General features: G+C 26.4%; 12 protein-coding genes across 12 annotated transcripts; 7 read left to right on the top strand and 5 right to left on the bottom strand. All coding sequences in view use genetic code 12, as the record gives it.

The window, feature by feature from the left end:
- Positions 1-35: 35 nt before the first annotated feature.
- KGF54_004802 (aminodeoxychorismate lyase) lies at positions 36-911 on the bottom strand (the record flags this gene model as incomplete). The annotated part of the gene is made up of 1 exon (XM_051765540.1): positions 36-911. One exon carries the CDS (start codon positions 909-911, stop codon positions 36-38), a length of 876 nt encoding a protein of 291 aa, XP_051618843.1.
- A 346-nt stretch (positions 912-1,257) lies between these two features.
- Positions 1,258-2,106, bottom strand: KGF54_004801 (uncharacterized protein; the record flags this gene model as incomplete). Its single annotated transcript, XM_051765539.1, has 1 exon — positions 1,258-2,106. The coding sequence occupies one exon, from the start codon at positions 2,104-2,106 to the stop codon at positions 1,258-1,260; it is 849 nt and encodes a 282-aa protein (XP_051618842.1).
- A 285-nt stretch (positions 2,107-2,391) lies between these two features.
- KGF54_004800 (uncharacterized protein) lies at positions 2,392-5,391 on the top strand (the record flags this gene model as incomplete). The annotated part of the gene is made up of 1 exon (XM_051765538.1): positions 2,392-5,391. One exon carries the CDS (start codon positions 2,392-2,394, stop codon positions 5,389-5,391), a length of 3,000 nt encoding a protein of 999 aa, XP_051618841.1.
- A 310-nt stretch (positions 5,392-5,701) lies between these two features.
- Positions 5,702-6,823, top strand: KGF54_004799 (polyubiquitin-binding protein; the record flags this gene model as incomplete). The annotated part of the gene is made up of 1 exon (XM_051765535.1): positions 5,702-6,823. One exon carries the CDS (start codon positions 5,702-5,704, stop codon positions 6,821-6,823), a length of 1,122 nt encoding a protein of 373 aa, XP_051618840.1.
- A 97-nt stretch (positions 6,824-6,920) lies between these two features.
- On the bottom strand, positions 6,921-7,562 carry HPT1 (hypoxanthine phosphoribosyltransferase; the record flags this gene model as incomplete). Its single annotated transcript, XM_051765534.1, has 1 exon — positions 6,921-7,562. The coding sequence occupies one exon, from the start codon at positions 7,560-7,562 to the stop codon at positions 6,921-6,923; it is 642 nt and encodes a 213-aa protein (XP_051618839.1).
- A 488-nt stretch (positions 7,563-8,050) lies between these two features.
- On the bottom strand, positions 8,051-9,289 carry KGF54_004797 (uncharacterized protein; the record flags this gene model as incomplete). Its single annotated transcript, XM_051765533.1, has 1 exon — positions 8,051-9,289. One exon carries the CDS (start codon positions 9,287-9,289, stop codon positions 8,051-8,053), a length of 1,239 nt encoding a protein of 412 aa, XP_051618838.1.
- A 782-nt stretch (positions 9,290-10,071) lies between these two features.
- LHS1 (Hsp70 family chaperone) lies at positions 10,072-12,897 on the top strand (the record flags this gene model as incomplete). Its single annotated transcript, XM_051765532.1, has 1 exon — positions 10,072-12,897. The coding sequence occupies one exon, from the start codon at positions 10,072-10,074 to the stop codon at positions 12,895-12,897; it is 2,826 nt and encodes a 941-aa protein (XP_051618837.1).
- Positions 12,898-13,422: 525 nt separating this feature from the next.
- Positions 13,423-13,740, top strand: ASR3 (Asr3p; the record flags this gene model as incomplete). Its single annotated transcript, XM_051765531.1, has 1 exon — positions 13,423-13,740. One exon carries the CDS (start codon positions 13,423-13,425, stop codon positions 13,738-13,740), a length of 318 nt encoding a protein of 105 aa, XP_051618836.1.
- A 684-nt stretch (positions 13,741-14,424) lies between these two features.
- On the top strand, positions 14,425-16,377 carry KGF54_004794 (phosphoprotein phosphatase; the record flags this gene model as incomplete). Its single annotated transcript, XM_051765530.1, has 1 exon — positions 14,425-16,377. One exon carries the CDS (start codon positions 14,425-14,427, stop codon positions 16,375-16,377), a length of 1,953 nt encoding a protein of 650 aa, XP_051618835.1.
- A 279-nt stretch (positions 16,378-16,656) lies between these two features.
- Positions 16,657-17,178, top strand: MXR1 (peptide-methionine-S-sulfoxide reductase; the record flags this gene model as incomplete). The annotated part of the gene is made up of 1 exon (XM_051765529.1): positions 16,657-17,178. The coding sequence occupies one exon, from the start codon at positions 16,657-16,659 to the stop codon at positions 17,176-17,178; it is 522 nt and encodes a 173-aa protein (XP_051618834.1).
- Positions 17,179-17,753: 575 nt separating this feature from the next.
- Positions 17,754-18,836, top strand: RFC5 (replication factor C subunit 5; the record flags this gene model as incomplete). Its single annotated transcript, XM_051765528.1, has 1 exon — positions 17,754-18,836. One exon carries the CDS (start codon positions 17,754-17,756, stop codon positions 18,834-18,836), a length of 1,083 nt encoding a protein of 360 aa, XP_051618833.1.
- A 934-nt stretch (positions 18,837-19,770) lies between these two features.
- Positions 19,771-20,340, bottom strand: KGF54_004791 (uncharacterized protein; the record flags this gene model as incomplete). The annotated part of the gene is made up of 1 exon (XM_051765527.1): positions 19,771-20,340. The coding sequence occupies one exon, from the start codon at positions 20,338-20,340 to the stop codon at positions 19,771-19,773; it is 570 nt and encodes a 189-aa protein (XP_051618832.1).
- Between the last annotated feature and the right edge of the window lie 543 nt (positions 20,341-20,883).

The following is a 20,883-nucleotide window of genomic DNA, read 5'->3' as shown; positions in this document are numbered from 1 at the left end:
GTCATTACACATTAAATAAAATACAAAATAATATATTACATACCTAAATCAACTACTTTACCTTTTACAACCCCAATTATCCCATTAAATAATAGAATCTCAGTACCTAAAGAAATCTGATCAATTGTTATAATATCTTCTTCAATATAATTCTTTCTCAACAAAAAATGTCTTGTCACTCCACATAAACAACCACAACTTAATAAAGGAGTGATCCATTTTCCATCATAATATCTTTTAATTGCAATATTAGTAAATGAACCTTCCATAACTTGATTTTGACTATTGAAAAGTAATACTTCTTCTTTACCTGGATTTTTATTTGGTAATATTGATCTAGCTTCATTATAAACATCTCTTTTTGTAGTCTTAAAAGAAGTGAAAGGGGAAATTAATGTTGAATTTTTGTTCATATATATATCCCAATCATCTTCTGTAGTAATTTGATCAAAATATAAATCAAATTCTGAAACTTGTGGGAATAATCCAAATAGTAAATTTGTTGTATTTTTAGTTTCATGAATTTCTATTTTAGTCGAACCATCTAATTTAACTAATACCCTGATTTTATAAGGTATAAACATTAATTTTTCCAGCTTTTTTAAACTTGTTATAAGTTGTTGTAAAAAAAATTCTTCAGTTATTTCAAAATCTAATTTAATTTGATATAAGTTATGGAAAAATTGTAGTGTGAAATTTAATCTATCGATATGTTCATTTAATAAAAAGAAGTTTTGCTTGGATATATCTTCATATTCAATTGGTGGAGTTTCTGATAAATTTGGATCATACCGTATTGTTGATAAAATTTCGAAATCCTGTGGAGAATCTTTTGCGGGGAAGTCTTTTTTTATATATTGATCTTGTATCGTTTTGATATCATCTTCAAATGTAGTTGAAGTTTTAGTCATTGGTAATGAATCAGTAAAAGGTTGCAAGATATTATATTGTTGTCATTATTATTTTGTTGTATACTAGAATTAAAGCTGAAACATGCTGCGAAATTAAGAATTTAATTTGGTATTAAGAGTTGAATTTTCTCGTACTTCTTTAACTAATAGATGTAAAACAACTCATAGTAGTGAAAAGTTTTCCTTAACTAAATCCTCTTTTAACGAAGCAAGTTGTTTAAACAGTTCACTTTTATATAGAAATTGAGACACCCCAACTACTTAAAGATTGTAAGGTATTATCTTTAGTTTTAGTATTACATTAGAATTATATTTTACTCACATATACAATTAGCTCCATAATTTATCAATAGGGTCTAAATCTTTTCTTTTCTTTCATCAATTTAACTTTTTCTTGATCAGCTCTAAATTTACTTAATAAATCATTCATTTCCTCCTTCTTCTTTTGTCTTAATTGAAATCTATAAAAATCTTGTTTTTCTTTCTTTTTTAATTTAGTTTTAGCTTTTTCATTTTCAATAGTATTTGCTATTCTTTGTTTACCTAATATACCTGCTTTTGTTTTTCTATGTGATCCAACAACTAATGTAAATCCATCTTCATCAACTAAATTCGATTGATTATGTAAATTATCTATACTTTCTTTTTCTGCTTTATCAAAATCTATTAGTGCTTGTGACACTTGTTCAGATAATGCTTCTTTATTATTTATTTGATCTTGATATTGTTTTATATAAAAATTTGATGTAATTTCTTTCATTGGCCATATTGATTCTGTAAAATTTGTCGATAACTTTTTTAATGAGTTAAATGCTAATTGAAATGATGATTTATCAATGAATGTTAATATAGCACAATTTTTTGGCAATTTACTACCAACTGAATCAACATTACTAACATCTAATTCAGATGTTAATTTACTTAAATCTAGCCATATATCCTCTGTACTTGTTGTGATGTATGATTCAACATATGATTCAATAGTTGATCCTAACGCAACTGATTGAAAGTATTTTTTAATGGTTTGTAAATCACTTAGTATTGGTAAATTACAAAGAAATAAAGATCTATTATCTGATGATGATGACGATGAATTATTTTTAGTATCATGTTTTTTAAAAAATATGTATTGAGTTGATTTAGTATTGGGTATTTTAACAGGTAGTATATTGAAACCTTTTATTTCTGATTTCATTTCAAGTATCTATCCTTACTATTTATGTATTGATAAATTAATATGATTTACTTGATATATTAAATGATATAATAGATGGTAGTGTAAAGAATGAATATAATATTAAGCTATAACAAAAAAAATAAAAAAATTTGATGCTCTTTACTTTAAATAAATAGTACAGTATAATTACAATATATTACAGAGAATATTATTAAACAGTACTATTAAAGTTGTTTATATATTTTTTTAGCAGCCATTTTAAATTTTAATAGTGGATCAAAGTTGATACAGAACTAAATAATTATGGATAAAGATTCATTATTACAAGCATTAAATGGTACATTAGATTCAAATAGACAAATTAGAAAATCAAGTGAACAATCATTACATGTTTATGAACAACAATCAGGATTTACAAATTATTTATTAGATTTGATAATTGAAGATGATATACAATTGGGTATTAAAATTGCAGCAGCAATATTTTTCAAAAATAGAATTATAAATTATTGGATTATACCTGATAATACAAAAGAATCAAGTTCATATTTTATATTAGAAGATGAAAAATCATTAATTAGAAATAATTTAGTTAAAACATTAATGAAAACTTATAAGATATATCAAATTAAATTTTCATTAGCAACTGCATTAAATAATATACTAAGTCATGATAAATGGGAAGAAATGATACCGTTAATATCAAAGTTAATAACATCTCAAGATAAAGATCAAATTTTTACTGGATTAATTTGTTTATATGAATATGTTAAAAATTATAGATGGGATGGAATTGAACTGAAAAATTTTATAAATCCAGTAATGGAAGATATTACAAAAGAATTGTTTCCCTTGATAGAACAATTAGCACAAACTTTAATTAATAATAATAGTAATACTGATCAATCAAATGATGAAATGTTATATTTAATTATCAAAATATTCAAAAATGCAACCTTTTCAACTTTACCAACTTACTTATTAGACGTAAATAAATTAGGTTTATGGTGTCAAATTCATATAATGATTATTAATAAAGATTTACCAAAAGAAATATTGGAAGAAGATATAATAGAAGAAAGAGCCAAAAATCCAAGAATTAAAACAGTGAAATGGTGTTTTGCAAATTTAAATAGACTATTAAACAGACATGGTGGTGGATATCTCACTAAAAATCAAAGTGAATTTACCTCAAATTTTTTAACAAATTTTGTACCAGAAATTTTGAATGCATACTGGAAAATTATTGAAAAATGGTCATCCAAAAAGATTTGGTTAAGTGAAGCATCATTATATTATATGATTTCATTTCTAGATAATGTTATTGAAACACCGTGCTGGCCATTGGTTCATGAAAAGTTAGATGCTATTATAAGACATTTAATTTTACCCTCGTTACAAGCAAGTGAAGTAAGTGTTGAATTATACGAAGATGATCCATATGAATATATTAGAAGGTACTTTGATGTTAATAGAGAACAAAAAAGTAGTGATGTTGCATCCATCAATTTTATTCATAGACTTTCAAATAAGAAATTTGATCTGACTATAAATTTGATATTCAATATTATAAACGAAATATTCACCAAAAGAGTGAACGATCAAAATAATTTAGAAATTGCAATGCAAACTGAAGGAGCATTAAGAATTTTATCAACAGTGTCTAATGAGTTGGATAGAGAATCATCTCCATGTCATGGTCAAATTGATAAAGTTTTGGAAACATATATATATCCAGAATTAAATAACTCCGATAAAACCCCATGGCTTACAGCAAGAACATGTGATGCAATTGCAATGTTTCACAATCATACATATAAAGACTCTCAAGTACTACAAAAGATTTTTCAAGATGTTATTAGGTGTTTCCAAAATGAATCACAATTTCCTATACAATTAACTGCAGCAGATGCTTTAGCTACTTTAGTTCAAGAAGATTTAGTTGCACAACATGTAGCAGGTCAAGCACCTCAATTAATGGAGAACTTATTGGAGAAATCCAAGAAATATGAGAGTGATATATTAACTCATGTAATGGATACATTCGTTGAGAGATTTGCTAAAAATTTAGAACCATATGCGGTAGAATTAGGTACTAAATTATCTGATCAATTTTTAAGATTATGTAATGAAATCTTGGAACAAAGTTCAAATGGTCATGTTGATACTGATAAAGAATATCAAGCAGGTGGGTTATTAAGTACTTTAACTACACTAGTGATATCCATGTCAAATGCATCTGAAGTTGGAGAAAGTTTGGAAAAAGTGCTAAAAGATTTGATAAACTTTGTGTTGGAAAATGCAATGGTTATGTTTTTATCAGACATTGTGGAAATAATGGAATCATTATTATATTTAAGACAAGAAGTTTCAGAAATAATGTGGTCAATGTTTCAAAGTGTAATAGACGCTTTTGATACTTATGCTTTTGAATATTTCGATTCTTTCCAACCATTCTTCACGGCGATAATAAATAAAGGTTTTACTAATCCACAAATTAATATGAACAGTCCTTATGTTCAATCATTATTAAATGTTTGTTTTGGAGTACTAAAGCAAGCTGACATGGAACCAATTTTTGCACATGCTGCATTTGAAGATATCGAGTTAACTGTATTGGCATTAAACTCCAGATTTACTGAATTTTTACCAAAATTATTACCCGAAATTTTTGAGATTTATCAATCATTAGATGAGCAAGATGCATTTGACGGTTATATGTTACACAGATTATCATTATTAAGAATTTTGTTTGCATCAATTTATATAGATCCAATAACTTCATTATCATTTATATCTTCACAAAATTTTATGATTGAATTCTACAAATTATGGATCAAATACAGTGATGATTTTCAAAGTGTTTATGGATGTAAATTACAATTATTATGTGCAATTTCAATTGTTAAAAGTGATGCTATAAAAAACATACCAGAAGATTTAATAGGAGAAACAGTCGATCTATTATTAAGTAATCTTATTGCATTACCAAATGCAATCAAAACCAAAAATGCAATTTTATCAAATGAAACAAGTCAAAAGGATCAAATTAAAAATGAAAACTCCACAAATGAAAATTTAGAACAAGCAATAGAAGATCAATATGAATTAGATGAAGCAGAAATGGAAGCATTGAAAGAAACCCCGATTGATAAAATTAATGGATTCGAAGAATTTGCAAATAGTTTTCTTTCAATTCAACAAAATGATCAACAGAAATATCAAGTATTATTTAATGATTTAGATGATAATAAAAAAGAAATTATACAAGAATTAATTAGAGTCACTCAACAGACTAAATAATGTTATGAATATAGAAATTTTATAGATTTAAGTAGATGAATATAAACAAGAAGATTAGGATGTAAAATTCATGAATTGATTTCAAATTGTATTTCCCTAAAAATGAAAAAGTGATTATGTGTGAGGTATTGCATATAATAAATTACTATACAAATTAAATTTATTTAATGGCAAATATAAAACACATTACTAACTTATTAATTTTCACATTTATATCTATCAATACCTATTCAGTTTCCTTGATCTCAACCATTGCATCATCAATTAGTACATTCAATACCCATATCCCCAACTAGAATCACAACAAATCATGTTTTCAAACTTTGGCTCATCAGTATTTGGTGGAGGTATGTCAGGTTTTGGAATGGCCATGAATAATAAATTTGAAGAATATTTTAGGGTATATCCAATATCAATGATGCCAGATCTTATAAGAAAAGATGATGCCAATTATGGTGGTAAAATATTTTTACCTCCATCATCATTAAATAAATTAACAATGTTACATATACGATATCCAATGTTATTTGAAATTAAAAATGAACAAAAAGATTTGATTAGTCATAGTGGTGTATTGGAATTTACAAGTGAAGAAGGAAGATGTTATATACCTCAATGGATGATGAGTACTTTAAAGTTACAACCTGGTAATTTAATTAAGATTTTAAATTGTGATTTAAATTTAGGTAAATTTGTTAAAATTGAACCTCAAAGTGTTGATTTTTTAGATATAAGTGATCCAAAAGCAGTATTAGAAAATGTATTACGTAAATTTTCAACACTAACAGTAAATGATATAATAGAAATAAATTATAATGATTCAATATATGGTATAAAAATATTGGAAGTTAAACCAGAAAGTAATAATCATGGTATATGTGTAGTTGAAACTGATTTAGAAACTGATTTTGCTCCACCTGTTGGTTATGTCGAACCAGAATACAAACCAAAGTCAATTACTCCAAGTGCTGGATCATCTTCATCAACTCCAATAAATCCATCAAGTGTAAATAGAGGAGCAGGAGCTGCAACAATGGCAAAATCAATCAATTATGCAAATTTAGTAAATGACGCTAATAAAGAAAATAAATTTATGGGATCAGGTCAAAAATTATCTGGTAAAAAAATAGATACAAATAATTCAACAAATAATAATCCTTCAATAAAGATTGATGATCTAGATATAAATGCACCAGCAGTTCCATTAAATTTACCAGAAAATCAATTATTTTTTGGGTTTCCAGTAATATTACCGACTCAAGAAGAAATAAATGAAGAAAACAAAGAAAATGAAAAACAAAAACAACAACAATCATCATTTAATGGTTCTGGTCAATCATTAAGACAAAGTAAAAAAAGAAAAGATAAGAATTTAAATCATCCACCTTTGAAAAATCATGAACGAAGTCCAGAAGTTATAGAAATTGATTAATAAAAAAAAAAAATTGGGTATATTAATTGTACATTTCTATAAAAATTATTCGTTTTTATTTAAAAAATAAATAAATTCATTAATCTATCAAATATTTTTATTCTTTTGTAGTTGATGGTAAAAATACATCATTACCTTGTTCTTCAGCTCTTTTTTGATGATAAACAATATCAGTTGATTCCCAAGGATAAGCAATCCAACAATCTGGTACGGTTCTTGCAGCAAAATAATTCCCAGTTTTCATTATTTCATCAGGTAAATCAGCTTTTTTAGTCTTATCTTTATCATGTAATACAAATATTCCAAATTTTGTTGAATTTGGATCTTTACCTTGAGCTTCTGATTGTTCTTTTACATCTTTTTTCAATTCACTAATTGCATAATGTAAAGTTGTTCTTGTATCATCAACTTCATCAATTATTAAAATATTTTTACCAACTAAATCTACTTTGGATTGATTGTAATCAATCCATTGAGTTCTAACAACTTGAGTACCAGGTTTTTCTTCAACTCCATCTGAATTTATAATTTCTTCATATAATGATAAAATAATTGCCATAATTCTAACATTTGGTTGACCTGGTTCTTTTAAAAATGATCTTAACATTCTTGCTGGTATAAACCCACCACCACCAATAGCAATGATTAAATCTGGTTTAAACTGCTTGATTTTATCTGCTGACTCTTGACATAATTGATGTACATTGTTGTACGATATATACATTTTATCATCAGCCATAATGAAATGATTTTAGTCTGTCTTTGATTTGGGGTGTTAATCCAATTGATTAAATACCCAAGAGTAAAAGAAATAAAAAATAGAAATGTAATAAAATTTAGTGAAAATTAAGGGACTATATAAATTTTAATAATATTTTTTTCTTTAGTGATGACATACGAGTTTAAAGAAATTTAATGAACAATAGTTAATACTTCAGATTTATCATCACACTAAAGCTACCGCTGGAATAAGATATGACAAATTCATAAAATAGATTAGATATAGAATACTAAACCTATTCAATTGAGCGCAAAATTATGTACAATTTAAAAGGAATTTGAATAAACTTAAATAATAGACTAAAATATATAAAAAAATTTGTTCCGTCGGAATAGAACAAAATTCAAATTTTAAGTCAATACCATGTGTTTTAAATTTTAAGATTTTTTGCAACCAAATATTTAAAGTCAGATACACAGACAAATATAATTCCAACCAGAAAAATTTTATTCAGGAAATGGAATATTTTTTCTCCATTCTAATAAACTAGCAGCAACAACATGTTTATAAAAATATTCTCTATCATAATTAACATCATAATTAAAATCATTTTTCAAAACATGAGCTATTAATTTTCTAAATCTTTTAACAAATCCATCAAATTCAAATTTATTAACAATCCAAATTATATAATTTGATTGAAATAAATCATTAAACAAAATTTTCAATTGTAATAATAATTCTTCATTTATATCTTCATTTATTTTTAAATCATTTTCAGTAAATGGTAAATCCAAATGAATTTTTCTAAAATGATTTGAAAAACTTTGTTGAATAGCTGCATAATTATCATGTCTTTTAAATTTCTCATTCAAAATTTCCAAATATTTACAAAATTCAATCAATTCAATTACTCCACTCGTTAATAGATGTAAGTATTGTTTTTTAATCTTCATTGGTAATGATTGAGATTTTGATAATATACCAAATCCATTGATTTCTCTTGATCTATAATTTATTGGAATTAATGGTAGCTCAATTAATGGTATTGAATTTATTTCGTTTGAACCATCTTCTGAACCAGCACTTGAAACAAAAGATGGTCTGATTCCATTATTTATTCCTGTTTCCCTGTTAAGAATCCAATTTTTAATATTCTTAAATATACATTTCAAATCTAGTTTTGAAATGGTTGAACAACTACTAGCAGCATGGTTTGAATCAACCTGGTCATTATCTTGTACAAGTGAATTTGGTTCTTCAACGAGATTGCTTTCGATTCTTTCCTTTCCTAAATCTTTAATTTTTGCTGAATTTAATTTGGCATCGACTTCATCTACTTGTTTAATCATTGACAATTTGGGCTTTTCATCAGTCACAAATTTGTCATGTTTTTCATTGACTTCATTAGCCTTTAGTTTATTACTTTTTTCAATAGCACTAGTAAGATTACTTTTATTTGACGTTTTGATTGTATTCGACTCTTCCTTTTGATAGCTGAATCTCGTTTCTTTTTCAGAAATCCCTTCATCTAAAGTTAAAACTGCGGTTGAAGTTGATGTATTTAAGGCTGATGCTCTCTTCATTAAATTTTTATTAGTCTCACTTATTGACTCATTCTTTAAAAATTCATCAACAACTAGTGTATTTTGACTTTCATTTTTTGCATTTAAATTTGACTTGGGAGTAATTTGCGTTTCATCATTTGTTGCACTCAAATCATTACTAGGTTGCAAGTCTGACATTGATAATAAATACTTGATGTGGGGGACCAAAAAGTAGGAAAAAATCTTAAAGTTTAAAAATATAATGACAGCGTTTATATCTTTATATAATAATCACATCTGCTTTTAGAAGCTGATCTTAGGGGTCAAATTTTATATATGATTTTGTCTTTCAATCAAGTACCTTTTGAATTTTGCAGCCAAAAATCGCTACCTTTTCCATACCAAAAAGTTGCAATAAATAATACGTCATCAATATCAGCAGATTATATATCATAAATTTAATATTACATCAATAGTGCTAACTTGAGATTTCCAATACAATTTATTAGATCATTGGTTTGTATAGATCCATCTCTACAAAGATTTCGGTACATTTTTGTATTGGTTATTAAAATACTGATACTCGCTTATCCATTTATAGTAATATTAAAATAAGTTTTTTTCTTAACACGTAAATGATAATTTACTGATTCAGATCTAATAAATCTTTCATTGACGAGAAGAGGTTAAGGTAAGTTCATTGAAAGAAGGGTAAGGATATCAAGATGTAATCACTTTGAAATTGATCGAATAATACAAGAATTTTCTCTGTTGTAAGAGGGTTAGTAGAATTGAATAGAAAATCGTATTATGAATTAAATACGTCAAAAAGTTTACGTAGAAAAAAAAAGGTATGAAAAATGGAGTAATAAAGTATTTGGAACTTTTGAAAAATTATTTACAACCATTTTCTTCTTTTAAACAACATTATTTATTACTTACTACCTGTCAATCCTACTTTACTTCACATCACTAATAAAATGAATTATTTAGTTATATTCACTTTAATTAATTGTATACTAGGGGCAATAATTGGTATCGATTATGGTGAAAAGTTTACCAAAGCAGTGTTATTAGCACCAGGTATACCATTTGAAATTGTTTTAACAGATGAAGGTAAAAGAAAAGATTTATCAGGTATATCAATACGACCTGATTCTAAGAATGGTATAGAAAGAATTTATGGATCACAGATGGGATCATTAATTACAAGATTTCCACAAAATTGTATATTAGATTTAAAACAATTAATTGGTAAAAAATTTGATGATCCAATTGTTGAAAAATATATGAAAACTCATTTTGGTTCAAAATTGATAAAAGATGATTCAAGAGGAGGTAGTATAAAATTTGATTTAAATTTAAATAATTCAAGTTATGAATTTTCAGTTGAAGAATTATTAGCTATGTCATTAAATGATATAAAACAAAGAGCATTAAATGATTTAGAAGAAAATCCAAATGCCGCTGCTATAGTTGAAGATGTTGCTATTAGTATACCACCTTTTGCTTCTCAATCAACTAGACAAGCATATTTAGATTCATTACATTTAGCTAATTTTTCAAATGTTTTAGGATTAATTGAAGAAGGTACTTCTGTTGCATTAAATTTTGCTGGTAATAAAAAGTATGAGAATTCTGAGTATAATGATGTTAAAGAATATTACTTGGTGTATGATGTTGGTGCAGGATATACTACCGCGACTTTATTCTCCATTACTCCAAAATCAACTGGTCAAATTGTTTTAGAAATGGAAAGCGTTGGTACAGATGAATCATTTGGTGGTCGAACTTTAACAGATTCCATTTATACAATCATATTAGAAAAATTTTTAAATCATTTCAATTTAGAAGAGTCTGAAGTATCAAATAAGATCCTCGCAAGATTATATGAAGTTGCAGAAAAAGCAAAAACGATTTTATCTGCAAATAATGAATACCACTCCACTTTAGAATCAATTTATGATGATAAGGATTTTAAAGTTCAAGTATCTAGACAAGAGTTTGAAGATGTCAATTCAGATTTAATGGATCGTATCACAAAACCAATCGAGAAGGCATTAGAATCTATTGGATTAAAAGTTGATGATATAAAATCAGTTGTATTGAATGGTGGTTCAACAAGAGTACCATTTATTCAAAAACATGTTGCATTATTTGTTGGAGATGATAAAATCTCCAAATCTGTGAACACTGATGAAAGTTCAGCCTTGGGTACTACTCAAATGGGATTAAAATTGAAAACTAAAACTCAAAGCTCAAAAGATATCAAATTGATTGAAAAAAGTAATCATAACTTTGAAATTAGTGTCAGTGGCAATGATGATGAACAAATTCCAGTTTTTCCAAAAGGCTCAATTGTTGGTAATACCACCAAAATTAATTTAGGTAAACTTGCGAACAAAGAGTTAACTATCTCTTTATATGAGGATGGATCATTAGTAAAATCTTATACATTTGATGATTTTGCAGCTAGATTGAAAAAGGCTAACTGCAAATCAAAAGAAAATAAAGAAGTAGTTGCCACATTTGAATTAGATAAGAGTAAAATTTTTGATCTTATCAAAGTAGATATTGAATGCCAACCAAAAAATGAGTCATTTTTGAACAAACTTTTGAAAAAAGAAGATGAAGAAGTAGTTGAAGATGATGAAACAAGGGATAATTTAGTTAGTGATTTATTAAATTCTACAAATTCAACAAATTCAACTGAGGCTGAAAAGATTTTAAATTCAATCAAAACAAAATCAAAGTCTACCTATGTTTCAATTCCATCACCAGTATACCCACATATAAAACCAATTGACAAAAAGTCACGTAAAAACTTAATCAATAAATTATTTTACTTGAATAAATTAGATGATGCCAAAATCGAATTAACAGAGGTTAGAAATCAACTAGAAGGTCAATTATACAAATTAAGAGATTATGTTGAATCCAATGAATCAATATTACAAAAGGAATTAAAAGATTCTGAAATCTCAGCATATACTGAATTTGTTAATGAATTAATCGAATGGTTAGATTTCGAAAGTGATGATGCATTAGTTGATGAATTGAAATCCAAGATTAAAGAAGTTGAAACAAAGGAACAAGAAATTAAAGATTATATACAAATGTCAACTATTGATTTTTCAAAAGAAGGAGTTCAAAAATTATATGATGATGGAACAAAATTAATGATGACAATTCAATCAAGTATGTTAAAATTTGGTCAACATATTTCAGAAGCAAGAACAAGATATCAAGAAGCAAATTTAGATTTTGATAAAGAAAATGAGCGTATCAAAAATAAATTAACTAATAGTAATAAAGAAGATAAATTAAAATCATTTGATAAAACGTTACAATTATATAAAGAGACCATTGCCAAAATTGGAGAATTTTTATCATTACCAGAAAAGAAATTTGATAAAATCAGTAAAAAAGAACTTTATTCTTATCATGATATTTTAGCAAAAGGAGTTGCTGATATGATTTTAGATTTAATGGAACTCGAATCAAGTCATAAAGAAAGAATGCAATTAATTGATGAAACTTATGATAAATTAATTGAAAGACAAAAGCAAAAAGAATTTAGAAAAAAAATGAGGGAAGCTGCAAAAGAAGCAGGTAAGAAGCAACAAAAAGATGAAGAAGATACAGAACAAGATAATGAAGGAGTTGATATTATAGAAGATGATGATGAAGAAATAATACAAGATAGCACGAAAATCACTGCTACATCATCTGATTCTCAAACAAAATCAACTACTACATCTAGTGATGAAGAGGTAACAAAAGAACTTGAACATGATGAATTATAGAATTGTTTTACTTAATTACGGCAAATTTACATATATATAGTTAGTCAGTCTAAAAATAGAAAAGTAATAGATTTTTTTTTTTACATAAAATTCAGTTGCATGTAGATCTTAAGCTTTAGTAGATCTTGCTGAAAATAATACAGAAACTTGGCTCAAACAAACAATTACCACTCTATTTGCTTCTTGTGCCTTTTCTTAACTTTATATTGTAAACTAATCTATTTGTGTTTCAATATATGATTTTGTATAAAGTTTGATTTTAGCAATTTAAAAGTGAGGAATATTAAAAATAGTTCTAATTGCCACCCCTTTTTTAAAAATAAAAGAATATTAATTCTTTGATTTATTCAATTATACATTCTCAATTTTACTTACTTAATATTTCAATTCCTTATTATAAATTTTAAATTTTGAATGAATTCCATTTTATTTAATATTTTATTAATTATATCATTTTATTTATTATATAAATATATTATTATACCAAATTCAGAATCATCATCAATTAATTTAAAAGATTCAATAATGTCACAATCAAATAATCAAGAAAAAACATTAGATAATTCAAATGATCCAAATGAAATTATTGTAGATATTAATGGTAAAAAAGTTCCATTATCAAGAATAAATAAACCTCATAATGTTGTAATACCAGGTAAAGATCAATTACCACATGTTGAAGCAAAACAACAAGAAAAAGAAGATTTAAAAGAATTTAAACAAGCTAATTTAGGAGGTGAAGATACTCGTCAGAAAATTAATCCTGCTGATTTCCCACCTGTTGAACCTGAAGCAAAAGAAAGAGAAGCTAAATTAGAAGCTGAAAGAGCTAAAAATCATTGAGGAATTATGATACAGGGATGAAAACTATTTAATTGAAAAGGTGGATATAAATTAAATAGGGTAATATAAAAGAGGTGAATTTTCAATCTGAAAAGACGGGGAATTAATATTATATTCTGATTCGTAGAATTGTCTTTGAATAAGCGGCTCTAATTTATTGGATTTGTTAATTGAGCTAAAACTGCTCATAATTAAGTCAGATCAAGATATTTGGATGGCCAGCTGTTTTGTTGCAATAACTAAATTACTCTGAATTCAGCTATTCAATCAGGTCAGATCCTTCACTCTCTAATTAAGTAATGATATTTAATAAACTCCGTTTTATTCATGAAATAATAATTTTTCCCCCTTAACATTCAAATTGACACAAAATTTAATCTTAAGTTTAAAAATTATTTACGATATAATTAATTAATCTATTTTATTTTATTTATATGTAGAATTTAATTTATCAAAGAATTGAAAAATAAGTTTAAGTACAGCAGTAGATTGTTTTATTTTATTATCTTATTTCTATTAGATTTATATGGATATAAAATTCAACAATTTCTTAAAAATATTAATATTATATCTTGTTTAGTTTTCAATAATACATTTATCAAAGTCATCAATCAAATATTCAATCGATTAAGTTTTGTTCATAAATAGTTATCTCATATTCTAATAGCCATATTTAATTCAATTATGCTACCTAAGAGATTATTTAGAGTAGTTTTTTATACATTATTCTTTTTATCATTTGCTTATGTCTTATTATTATTTGCAAATAAACATCAAATAATTGAAATAAATAAATTTATACCATATGGATTATTTTCATCAACTGCTCCATCATTTTTTCAACCACCATCAGATCTGTTTATCGTGGATTTTTCAATAAATAAATGTTATTTTTACAATTATAATAACCCGAATTGTGGGAAACCTGAACCACAAGATGGTAAATTTGGTGATTTAACTTCTTTTGAAGGTGGTTGGGTTAGATTGAAAAAAGATTTATGTCTTGGTAAATGTTGGACTAATAAAGAATTTTTTGCTGTAAAAAAGATAAATCATGATAAATATCAAAATCTAATTAATGAGAAAAATTTGAAAGATGAAGTTATAGTTGATATTGCTATTGCAAATCCTGAAATTGATTTGAATATAAAAGGAAATGAAAAATTAAAATTACCTCGTTATATAATTGAAAGTTATCATAATCTGCAACAATTTGATGATTCTGTTCATGCTAATTTAATTGATCAAGATAATATCGACAAAACAAATGGAAAAAGACTGAAAGTGAATGACAGAGATGATTTAAATAGAATGTTATACGTGCCAACAATTAAAGAATTAGTTAAAATTGGTTGGGAATATAAATCAAATGGAATCTGGGTAAGATATGGTAAACATGATGTTGAAACTTCTATAAATGCCATAGATTTCTTATTTGGTCCAGAAGCTATTGAACCTAGACCAAATTGGAATTTAATTAACAGTCCAATAAAAGGTATATCATCACCATTTGGATTATCAGCTTATATAACCTATCGTCGCGGACCAAAATTAGATTATAAAAAAGAATACAATAAACCTTTAAAAATGGGAGATAATGATGAATTTAAAATTTTACAAGTTGCTGATTTACATTTTTCAACAGATTATGGACAGTGTTATAATCCTGAACCTCCAAAATCTGCTATCGGTTGTAAAGCAGATTCAAGAACTTTAAAGTTTATAAATAAAATATTAGATTTAGAAAAACCAGATTTAGTTGTTTTGACTGGTGATCAAATTTTCGGATTAACTGCCCCTGATTCAGAAACTGCTGCTTTTAAAGCTTTAGCACCATTTGTTGAAAGAAAAATTCCATTTGCTATAGTCTTGGGAAATCATGATGCTGAAGGTTCTTTAAGTGCTCAAGAATTAATGGGATTATATTCGGATTTACCTTATAGTGTATCAGCAGTTGGACCAGTTGATGTAGATGGATTTGGTAATTATTTATTAACAGTTCAAGGTAAATCATCATCTTCAGTTGCTTTAGCATTTTATTTTGTTGATTCTCATGCAAATAGTCCAAATCAAAAAGTTCATCCTGGTTATGATTGGATAAAAGAAAATCAATTAATTTATATGAAAGAAGAAGCAGCCTCAATTAAAGATGATATCAAAGTATTTGAAAAAGAAATTTTTACTGATCCTGATACTGGATTAAGTAGAACAAGAACTCATTTATCAATGGCATTTTTCCATATCCCAATCCCAGAGTTTAAAAATGTAAATAAACAAAAATATGTTGGTGAACATAGAGAAGGAGTAACTGCTCCTGGTTATAACTCAGGTGCAAGAGATGTATTCCAAGAGATTGGTGTCAAAGCAATTGGAGTTGGTCATGATCATTGTAATGATTTTTGTTTATTAGATGAGAACCAAACAACTGATGAAGAAAACAAGATATGGCTTTGTTACGGTGGAGGTGTTGGAATTGGAGGCTATGGTGGTTATGGAGGTTATCAAAGACGTATGAGAATTTTCAATTTGAATACTGCAAAAGGAGAGATTAAAACTTGGAAAAGAACTGAGGACAAGCCTGATACAATTATAGATGAACAAGTTATTGTGACTAGTGGTAAGATTGTAAATTGGTAAATAGTTTATATAGTTAATAAATTCAGTTAAGAAATATTAGTTTTAAACTTGTCTGCTCTGCGATTAGGGATGTTATATAAAGTCCAACCCGCTGCTATTTTTAATGGGTATTACCTACTAATTTAAGGTTAATATTTTAGCCACACCCTAAATAGTAGTGTTAGATGGCTGAAAAATTACCTTTTGGATTTGATTATTAATTACACAACTAAGAAGGCAATAAACCAGTATTATCTTCTTCTACCAAATAACTATCAACTTTTGTCAATTCAAATCAAGATGTCATCAGTTTTAGCCTTAGGTGGTGGGTGCTTTTGGGGCTTAGACCATATATTTAGGAAGCAATTCACCGGTAAAGGATTAATCAACATAGCTGTTGGTTATGCTAATGGTAATGCATCAGCGGCTGAGGGTTTATCTTATGAAAAAGTTTGTGCAGGAAACACTAACTTTGTTGAAGTTGCAAAATTAGAATATGATTCAACAAAATTACCAACTTCAGAAATTTTAGATTTATTTTTCAGATTGCATGATCCAACAACAGTTAATTCTCAAGGTCCAGATAGAGGAACTCAATATAAATCAGCTATTTTCACTACTGATGAAAATCAATTTAAATTAGCTAATGAAATTAAAGAAAAATTTCAAAAGGAATGGTATCCAAATAAAAAAATTGTTACTTTAATTGAACCATTAAAAATATTTGTTGATGCTGAAGAATATCATCAAAACTATTTGAATAAGAACAAAGGAGGGTATGAGTGTCCTAGCCACTACATAAGATCTAAACCAAATATTTAGGGTTCGTTGTACTTCCTTTTCATCTTAAATTAAGAATTATGGTTAGAATTTTCTGATTAAAACTACAAAATAACTAATTTACGCTAAATTCGCAATGCAAGTGCTAATGATTGATTTTATATATGTAATTGATAGACAAGTATATATTTCTTTGAAAAATAGGATAGCTTATGAGTTAAAGTTTCAGTTTATACGTTATTTCTTCTTACTTTGATTAACTTATCATGAAAAGATTCTGTCTATCTAGTTCTACCAAATGGATGTCACGTGATACATAATTTGTATAACAATAGAGATTAAGCGACCTCTGTATTCTGTATAGTGATATTAAATAAGTGTGGTCAGTTCAATAATCAATCTGCATTATTATTAATGAAGATCAATTGCAGTTATTATTTGAGCCCAACTAAGATTGTATCTTTCAATTTAATTAACAAAATATTTAAACTGTGCGTGAAAATTAATTTTATATGCGACGCGTTTTGAAACATTTCTGATTTATATTATCATTTATTGAATTCAATCATCACCATCTTTATTTAAAACCTACTTTTAATAACTCAAACTGACCAACAATGTCATTATGGGTAGACAAATATAGACCCAAAACATTATCACAATTATCATATCATGAAAATATTAGTCAAAATTTAAAAGCATTATCAAAATCAGGAGATTTCCCACATTTATTAGTTTATGGACCAAGTGGAGCTGGTAAAAAAACTAGAATTTATAGTACATTACAAGAAATATTTGGATCATCAGTTGAAAAATTAAAAATTGATGTTAAAAATTTTGTTACTTCATCAAATCGTAAATTAGAATTTAATGTATTAAGTTCTCCATATCATTTGGAAATAACACCATCAGATATGGGTAATAATGATAGAGTTGTTATACAAGATTTATTAAAAGATGTTGCATCTACTGAACAAGTTGATTTTGGGAATCAAAGTAGTAAAAAACATAGATTTAAAGTTGTTATTATAAATGAAGCTGATAGTTTAAGTAGAGATGCTCAAGCTGCATTAAGAAGAACTATGGAAAAATATTCTTCAAATATTAGATTAATTTTGGTCTGTAATTCCATATCAAATATAATTGCTCCAATAAAATCAAGAACTTTATTAGTTAGAATTCCAAGTCCCACCATCAACGATATAAGTAATATATTAAATCAAGTAGCTAAAAAAGAACACGTTAAATTCACATCATCATCAGAACAAGATATTTCACAATTTTTTAATCAAATTGCAACAGTTAGTAATAGAAATTTAAGAAGATCATTATTAGCTTTTGAAACAATATATATGCAAAATGAAACAATTGATGTTAAAAAAATTCATAATGTAATAGTATTAGATTGGGAAACTATAATTAATAGTATGGCAAAAACTATAACAAATCAAAGAAATGTTGCAACATTAGCAAAATTAAGAAGTACAAATTATGAATTATTATCACATTGTATACCAGCAAGAACTATATTAAAGAATTTATTATTTGAATTGATAAGATTAAATCAAAAAAATGTAAATTTGATTCAAAAAATTGTTCAAATTGCTTCTGTGTTTGATGAAAGATTGAGTTTAGGTCAAAAAGCTATATTTCATTTAGAAGGTTTTATAGCTAAAGTAATGGTTGCAATTGAAAATTAAGTCATAAATGGATAAATAATGTTTCTTACGCATATTTTACAGTTCTTTGAGTCTTTATTGTACTTGTAGATACTTCATTCTCTCTTCGTGCCAAACCCGTTAGTTCTTTCTATTTCAGACTTCAATTGTTACTGAACAAGTAAAATGAACTAGACAAAATGCAATTGTCTTTCACAATTTAAAACCCTGAATTTTAGAAGCCAGAAGCCCTATGTTTAAACATTTGAAACAATAAGATTCGTTTACAGCTCCTTATTGTTTACTAAAGTTTTGCAACCGTCACTCAAAGCTAAACAAACTTGAAAATACTATTTTAATAAAATCACAAAGGTTTGAATTCCAGTTTAATTTCTTGTTTTGACTGAATCTGGTCAATTGATTCTTGAAAATATATTCTTAAAATGGAAATACATTTACCCCTTAACTACGAAGTAGGTGAAAATGTTGCGACAATTTCTAGTTGGCTAAAGCACGAAGAGCAAGTAGGCTTGAAGCAAAAACAAATGCTAGTGATGTTGATAAGGATGATGTTGTTAAAGATGATGAGTTGCCAATGCCCAAATGACAAAACTTTAAGTTTCCAAATTACGTCAAATAGATTAAAATTTTAGATAATAATTTAATATTGAGTATATCATACCTCACGAATCAGATAATAAATTATGATAGAATTTAGAGAGAAGTAAAAAGAGTCAAATTGAAAATCCAGTGATAATTTTTTCCACTTTCTGATAAGTAGACTAAAAACTATGCCCTTAACCATCGAATTTTGGCATTCAGAGTTGATAAAGGGAAAATTAATTGAGTAAACTAAACTACAAAGTTAAATGTATTGACACAAATTATTTAATCATTTCATATCGCTTTATAACGACAAAAAACTTAATATCAATTTAGCTTTTCTAACCAAAAATCAAACCAATCCAAACACACTTTAAAGTTGTATTTTATTATCTCCACCAGATTTTCTATCTTCATGATGATGATGTTTTTTATTTGTTGAATCCATTATATCATCATAAGCAGGTAAATCATTAGCATTTAATAAAGGTGCATTAATATTATCAGAATCACCAGCTGGTACATTATCTCTATATGGTTTTTGTTTAGATTGTTTATTTGGTGAACCTTGATGATGAATAAAACCATGAATTTGTTCAGTATCATTATGATCATGATGATGATGATTATGATTATGATTATCTCCGTCTCTATTATTATTACCATTATTATCTCCACCTAATCTATGTTCTTCATCATCTCTTAAAGTTGTATAACCATCAACTTCACCTCTTCTTTCTGGAAAATATATACATAAAAGATAATATAAACTAAAAATCAAACCAGGTAAATGACCGAATATTGTTAATAATAATCCAACCAAGAATTCTTTATTAAAAATTGATCTTTTAGCAAAACATATAGCTAATGGTGGTAAAAATATTGCAAGTAATACTAATACAAATTGTTCTTGATTTGAAGGTGGTACTGGAGCAGTTGTCATTATAATACTTTAATATGTTTAATTTGATTACTAATTGTAGATTGTAACTTTTAAATTGAATCTAAATGATAACTGAATTATATGGAATAAATCTTTAACTTAATTATTGTACTTTGATATTTATATGTATTTATATCTTTTATTAAAAGAAGATGTATTAAACTTGACTTCAATTATTATAAATTAAGTCTGTATGATTCTATATATATTTTTTTTAATATAGGGGCTTGGTAAAGGTAAGTAATTAATTAAAATAGAAAATTCTTTTTCATAATTTTTAATTTTTATATTTAATTTATAATACAATAACGGATTTTAATCTAAAAATAGAATTAATGGTTATACTTTATCTAGTTAGTTAATTAGTTAGTTAGTTAGATCATTAATTATCAAAATATTAATATCATATTTGAATAGATGATGACTGTGTGATTATCATTTTCTTTTACTTGTTCAATGAAAGTTTATTACGTTTTTATAAATTAAGTTAGAAACTTGTTAAAAGACGGAATTTTATAACTATTAATTTTTGTTTAATTAAAC

Source organism: Candida jiufengensis (genome assembly GCF_024610255.1).
Source record: "Candida jiufengensis strain CBS 10846 chromosome Unknown scaffold1, whole genome shotgun sequence".
NCBI classification, from domain to species: domain Eukaryota; kingdom Fungi; phylum Ascomycota; class Pichiomycetes; order Serinales; family Debaryomycetaceae; genus Lodderomyces; species Lodderomyces jiufengensis.
This window is presented reverse-complemented; position numbering and strand designations above follow the sequence as displayed.